This window comes from Hippocampus comes, unplaced genomic scaffold (genome assembly GCF_001891065.2).
Source record: "Hippocampus comes isolate QL1 unplaced genomic scaffold, H_comes_QL1_v1.1 scaffold22, whole genome shotgun sequence".
NCBI lineage: Eukaryota > Metazoa > Chordata > Actinopteri > Syngnathiformes > Syngnathidae > Hippocampus > Hippocampus comes.
In genome coordinates this window covers 8,107,466-8,114,740 of record NW_017806175.1, presented here as the reverse complement: position 1 = coordinate 8,114,740, position 7,275 = coordinate 8,107,466, and the positions used below count along the sequence as shown (strand labels likewise).

General features: G+C 51.8%; 1 protein-coding gene across 2 annotated transcripts in view; it reads right to left on the bottom strand.

The window, feature by feature from the left end:
* Positions 1-807, bottom strand: part of LOC109532178 (von Willebrand factor A domain-containing protein 7-like) — a 12,193-nt gene extending 11,386 nt beyond the window's left edge. For both annotated transcript variants that reach the window (XM_019896855.1, XM_019896856.1), the window contains exon 1: positions 443-807. In XM_019896855.1, coding sequence (XP_019752414.1) covers positions 443-622 — 180 coding nt within the window. In that variant the 5' untranslated portion in view covers positions 623-807. The remainder of the gene's footprint in view (positions 1-442) is intronic.
* Between the last annotated feature and the right edge of the window lie 6,468 nt (positions 808-7,275).

Sequence of the window (7,275 nt, the reverse complement as noted above, 5' to 3'; positions counted from 1 at the left end):
AAGACGGGGGTGATCGTACACCGGTGATTTCCAGCCAAGGCCCGTTTTTGGTTTTTTCCTTCAAGTTGGAAAAATGGCACGGCGCGCCACCAAACCAAATGGTCACAAAAAGAGGATACGTCTGTCAATCGCGTCCTTTTTGCCATCTAATCCAAGATGAGCGGTTTTGTTCTTTCTCCCACGATAAGTCGCTGACATCGCTCGATGGACAAATATACGCGATCTTTTTGTCACCAATGAATTTGAAGTCACCGCGGCTCACGAGCGTGCCGGGCCCGGCGCACCGGTCGGGAATCATCGACATAAACTCTTTGGATGAGGTGCCGTCATCATTTTTCGTCTCTTCGGTTTCCGACAGCAAATCGAGAGGCCTCGTGGGCACGGACCGGCGACAGATACAACGCGCGCGGGCGGCGAGCGCCGAAGCGAGAAGGGATCTCACGGGAAGGGCGAAGTCGTTCCCCTCGGCTTCGGCCAGCGCGCGGCACACTTGTACGGTGACGTTCAAAATGGCTTCCTCCGTGATCTCCTGGTGGCTCCTCGAATTTCCGGGCAGAATTCCAAATCCCCGAGCCGCGCTCGCAAGCAGCAGGACGCCCAAAAGGCCCGAAACGGGCGACATGTCTGTCTTCTCGACCTGTCCCGAAAAAGCAAAGACGAGTTCGGCGGAGTCCCTCGCGTGAGCCGCTGAGCGACGGTCGCCTCGCTCGAGTTTTCCTTCTTTCGGCGAGTCGGGAGAGGAGTTGTTCTGAAAGTCTGACGGCTTTTCCGCTCGCTCGATGGCAATGACGACAGAGAGTCTGCTGCTGCGGGGAAAAGGCAGGGCCGCCCGCGGGCGCGGGACCTGTCGGACCTGTTGTTGTTTGTGCTATGACAGCGTCGGTCTTTGGTGACGCCGATGCGGAGAATTTGGCCTTTTGTATTGCGCCGTCGGAGCGTCGCGATGTTCCGATTCGCGTCATCCTCGACCGGGAGCGTGATGACTTGATGCGCCTCGTAAATGCGTGCGAGGAAGCGGATTGACCACCGATGCTATCGGGAGCGAATCCGAAAGCATTTTATTGAGTCGCGAGCAAAACGGCAATCGCTGAGAGCGCGCCCGAAACGCCGAAACGTTTTCGTGTTCATCTCATACTCGCGCATGCTGTCCGCTTTGCCCGGTCCACGTCGATGACAGCCAAGTCGGCGGCGCCGGCAAAATGGGAAAACATCCAAGGGAATCTTCTCAAATGAAATCAACGGAGTCCGAACTATCCGAAAGCAAAATCTAGTCAAGCGGGTACGTGCGGGTACGTGCGTGTACGACAAGGGGCTCTGTGATTGTTGTGCACCCGCTTGTCTCGCTTTTGAGCTTCTTTCCTTTTCTTTGGAGGTGTTCCAGTGTCCCGCGTGTCATTTGTTCCTCTTTTTTTTCCTTCCTCTCTTCACCTTCTGCAGGACACTCACTCCGACGCAACCCGCAGCTTATCGGCGATCAGCTCAGTTCGCGATCTGCAGGCGGTCGCCCGACGACACCCACGTCGATCTTAGGCATGCGTGAAGCGGCGTCTTGTACTCTCAGCAATGCCGGTTCTCCGGTCTTCGCTCCCTCGCGTGCGTCACGTTCGTGGGAGAAATGTATTTGCCAAATGCAAACCATGACCGTAGCGATTGAAACATTCAAGCTATGACTTCAGGAGAAGAACGGCAATCGTAAGCGGCGGGGCAAATACTGTCCGATCGGGTGGGGAGGGAGCTACGCCCTCAAGGGCAGCGAACATGGGGGTGGGGGGGGCGGGGGGGTGTACGGCCCTCAACGATGCCGCGGAGAGGCCGAATCCCAGACGGACGATCAAGCTGCCACCCTAGAACGGCGAAGGTCCACCGGAGGTGAACCTCATCCGGGTCCGCGTGGCAGCACTGCTCAACGGCGGTCCAACTCCAAGGCATCAGGGGGCTGCAGTCACACGAACGATCCTCGTGTCCAACTCCGGTCCCGGAGGGCCGAACGTCCCGCATGTTTTCCAAGTCTCCCCGTCGCAAGGCTCCCGATTCAAATGATCAGATCATCAGCAAGGTCTGCGGAAGCCCGATATTGAAGCCGTTCATTTGAATCGGGTGTGTTGCGACGGGACATTTCCAATGGAAAACATCCAAAGCATCATCTCCGGAGCACTGGCTCCCTCGAGTGGACAGGCCGCGCCATCGCAGCCCTCCCATCCAATCGAATGGAGGACCGACCCACTTTCTGCTCACTTTGGGGGTTTTCGCAGCAGCCCAAAAAAAAAAAAAAAAAGGAAAACGATGGCGTGAAAAAGAATTTCTTCCCGTGTAATCACGAGCTGTTGGATGATTTAGGTGTTCCTACGCATGAAGTTGAATAAATGACGACGGAAGTGACGCAACAGCGCACAATATGGCTCCAGCTTCCCGCCTCGCTCCGACAGCGCTACGAGGAAGTCGCAATGGTGAGTCGCGTCTCCTTGACGGTCCGCGTTCATTGAGAATTTTCGACGAATATTTCACTTTGGTTTTCTTTTTCTATTGTGCGGTGTGCCGAATTAGTTCCGCGATTCGTTCTGAGTCCACCTCGCTTTTTGTATTGTCATTTAATCGACGTTTTGTCGAGTGAAACGTTTTCCACGTTCAGTTGCTCGAAGGTGCTTGTTGCGCGGTCACGTCAGAGACCGAATGCGACTTCACCGTCGCTCCCGCCATACCGGCTTGCAGCGAATGTTTGTTTCTCGTCGGTTTTACTGGATGTCGTTGTTGGTGTCGTTTTTCACTTGGTCGCCTGTGTGACTGGCGTGAGCCCGCAGTGCGTCGCGGCCGCCATTCTTCTTCTTTGCGCAGTCGTTTCTGCCGCGTGTGATGCGGTTGGTGAAATCTTGGAAATAACAGGCAGTGAATTCCGGATTTTCACATTTTCATTCAAGTTCCAACGGAAAGTTGAGGAAAAATGGCCTAAAATGAATCTGATATTAGCTGACAGCATTGAACCAACGCGCGTTTGAGTGGCTTGTTTTGCTTGGAGCGACGCCACTCTCTAGCGAAGCGCGCCTCTGCCGGCACTCGATCGTCGGCCGCTCTCTGCCGTGCGTGCGTCACCGCGAACTTGTTCGCACGCGGACGTCTTTTTGTTTCAACCAATCAGCGCCGACGCAATCGACGTCACGGCTCGAAGGAGCTTTGATCGACGACGACAGCTAAACGAGCGGAGACGACACGTGTTGCTGCTAATCTGAGCGTTTCCCTTTTTGTCCAAACGTTGCTTTCGCGAGCGTAGCCGTGTTGAGGACCTAACACGAGTAACAGTGACACCCCTCCCTTCGCATTCTCACGGCCTCGCCATATCTCGCGGACTTCGGCGAGAACGGAAGCCACAAAGGGGGCGCCGTGCACGCAAAAGGCAGATTAATCATTGAATTTCCAGTATTTGAATAGCGTTTTGCGTAAAGTGAATCATGCTTGAGGAAAAGGACTTGAACGGACATTTTTTGTCTGACTACATTAGAAAGGTCGACAAACCTGGTAAGTCAGTTAAAATCGTTTCATACATATATCACAATATTTTCCGGAATTTTCAGGAAAGTCCACGTTCATCTCTAACGGCGAATGTGTTTTTTCTCTTTTTTCTGTACATAGTTACTATACGATCACCCATTTTGTGTACTGTATTTTGTTTTGTTACGGACATTGATCTGTGGTCAGGAGAGCGACGAGGAAGTCGCATTGTCACGTCAGAGACCGAATGCGACTTCGCCATGCTCCCGCCATACTGTGTTGGAGTCTCATGAGCACAGGTGTCGAACTCCGGTCCCGGAGGGCCGCTTCCCTGTCGCAACACACCCGATTCCAATGATCAGATCATCGGCAAAGCTCTGCGGAAGCCTGCTATTGAACCTGTTCATTTGAATAAGTTGTGTTGCAACAGGGAGCGATGGAAAACATGCAGGGTAGTGGCCCTCCAGGACTGGAATTGCCCATCCCTCTTCTAAGCTCCCTCTCTCTTTTGTCAACCGACTCTACAGCTGCTTGTTTCCTCCCAGCCTACGCTTGCAGAAGAAGCGTGGGACGTCATGAACGCTTTGAGCGTGATGTCTCTGATCCACTGCTGAAAGGACACTTGGATTTTCTTCTTTCATCTGCACCTGCTTCAAACAACGTGGCGGCCGCAGGTATAGTGGTTATGATTGCACGGCTGTCGATGTGTTGTTATCTGACCGTATTTTGTAATTTTTTTGTGAATTGTCTGAAAGGCGCTTTGTTTCAGATGCAGCTGTTGTGGAAGCGCTAAATAAATGACAATGTATTGTATAACGCGTACCACGAACCCCACTCCTCTAACGCCCCACTCGATCCTCAAATCCTACTCCCAACCCAAACACCAAAGCCCTTAACCTGCATTCTTTCAGAAGGTTGCAGTGACTAATTCTGACCAGCAGGGGCAGCTATTGCCGCGTGCCGCGCACGGCCAAAGGGGGCTCTCACATTTTCGAGCTAGAGAACCCTAACCTAACTCCAAACCCTAATCCAAGTCTCCCTGTTGCAAGACACCCGATTCAAATGAACAGGTGCAATGTCAGGCTTCCGCAGAGCTTGCTGATGATCTGATCATTTGAATCGGGTGCGTTGCAGCAGGGAGACTCTGAAAACATGCAGGACAGCGGCCCTCCAGGACCGCAGTTCGACACGTGCGGCCGAACACCCTAACCCTAACGCTAAACCTGAACACCTAACCTCGAATTTCGTCAGTGGCCGCTACTTGTTTGCTTCCAAATGTGGCTTGTAGCAGAAGTATGGGACGTGATGGGTGCTTTGAGTCGCTCCTCTCACATCCAAAACTGCTTCAAACAACAACGAGTATGCAGGAGAAATGGCTAAGATTGCATGACTGACTGTTTTATGTTATATGTTGTTATCATTTATTTTGTTACCTCTTTATGGTAAGAAATCTACCTTGGGACACCGCTGACGAGGCATTTCAGCAAATTGTTTTTTTTTTATCCTCGGCCATTGGCTGAGTGTGTGCTGTGCATGAAACAAATGATTGCCCATCCTCCCAACGAAGGGGATGATGGGAAAGCGCAGCCGGCCTTCACTACTCAGAGACCCAGTGTGACACCATTTGTGGGTCTTTGCCCCGGACCGATGACAAACCGGCTACCTCCGGGCTTCACAACCCACTCGCCGTGTTCCCCGTACGAGGTCAGACGGGTCGGCTGTTGGACGCGGATGCCTTGGTCGTTTGCCCCTAATGCGTCTTCACATCCACGTATCCATTTGCCCTTCTTGTTCTTGGAGCTGTCTTATTGGCATTGGTTTAATGTAGGCATTTGCCGTTTACCCAGGCTAGCTTCTACCCACCACCTCGCATATCAGTGGCTGCCGGGTGTTCGCCATCGGACACGCATATGGGTACGGCGCGCTGCCGACTCACCGCCCCTGACCATCTAGGGCAGGGGTGCCCAAACTTTTTGGACCGAAGATCTACTTTTCGATCAGCTAACCTCCCGGGATCTAACCTTACCACACACACGCGCACGCCATGATGAGAAACAGCCTGAAACTGAGGCATGCGATGCACTTTTGCAGCCTGTTAACTATCGTAGCTCACACGTACCGTTTTAAAGTGCTTCCCTGGGCCCTCCTAGATTCCTATTCTTTGCCCGTGCCCTCGGTGAATTGTACACGAAGCAAACTCTGAATGAGAATAATGACGACAAAGGATAGAGCGCAACAGCTCTGATCACAAGCTGCAATTGCAGACTGCTGAGCGCTAACAACTTCCGGTGACGTAATCACGCGCCACCGTAAATTCAAGATTTACCTGCTTTATTTTATTTTTTAAATATTTTTTTGTGAAAATGTGACTGATAGGATGATTAGGGTGCAGCGTACATTAACACAAAAAAGTGTATTACTAACATGTACAAAGACACACAAATGGTTGTTTGGTTTTTTTTCTCCTCGACGCTCCTCAGATCTACTTGGGACCTGTCTTAGATCTACCGGTAGATCAGGATCGACGTAATGTGAACCCCTGATCTAGGGGGGATGTTAACCTTCCAACGCGCCTGCCAGTACAACGCGCCTTGGAGCGTACCACCACCTTCACCAGGTGATCTCTACTACTGGCCCGAACACCAAGCACAGAAGCCATCTGTAGATGGCAGTGGACCCTCGCTTCCAAGGTCAGTTAACCTTAAAGCGCTTTGTTTCAGCTGCATCTGTTGTGAAAGCGCAATCTAAATAACCATGTATTGTATAACCTCTAATCCTAACCCCACTCCTAACCTCTAACTCTTAACACCTAACCCCCAACCTCTCACCCCCGAACCTGGATCCTTTCAGAAGGTCTCAGTGACTAACTCTGACCAGCAGAGGGCAGGTTTTGCCGCTTGCGGGCACTCCCAAAGGGGGCTTGTGTATTTCAGCGAAGGACCCTTACCGCTAAATCTAACCCTCTCACCCGAACACCCATTTACCTAACCCCCTAGACCAACCCTGAACCCAAGCCCTTGAACCCCCCCGCCCCCCGGGAATTCTCTCACCTTAATCCCCCTAAAACGACCTTTTATCCCCTAAACCGCTAGCCCTTCACCCTTAAACCTTAAACATACTTATATAAGTGTTAAACATGCATTCCATACAAAATATAGCACTGAAGCAACTTACGTACGAATTCAGCCAACGAACGATCTCGTTTGTTAGCTGGGGAGCGTCTGTGTGTGTGTATATATATAAAATGAGCACATAACACCATCCAGTGTGGGTCCTTGGGCAAAATCCTTCATGCTCATGCCTACCTCATACAATGATGAGAGACAATAAAATGAATGACATGCCGGCTCAGACGTCGCCCGGCCAAGAGACACATTACCCATCCTGGGGAACCAGAGCACCTTGATGAAAAATGGGCAACTGGAACAAAGCGGAGATGGGCGAGATGCGATAACATTGCTCTGTTGGAATGCTACTACTCAAGCAACCCTAGTCAGAGGGGTTACATGCAGAGAATGCGGGCTGAATGGTTACTTCGAAACCCACAGTCACGGTTGACCACGAAACAACTAGTAGCTCAGTGTTCCAACATCCACAAACGGCAATTGCTGTCACAACTTGAGATTGACGAGGTACAACGCAGGGCCCACGGTGAAGGGCCCCAGGCTGCCAGATCAGAGGAGGAGGTCATACCAGAGATTGGGAGGCAAGCCCCAATGAATGCAAATGCAGACGATGAGATTGGGAGGCCAGCCCCAATGAATGAAATGCTGAGCGAGGCAGCAACTGACC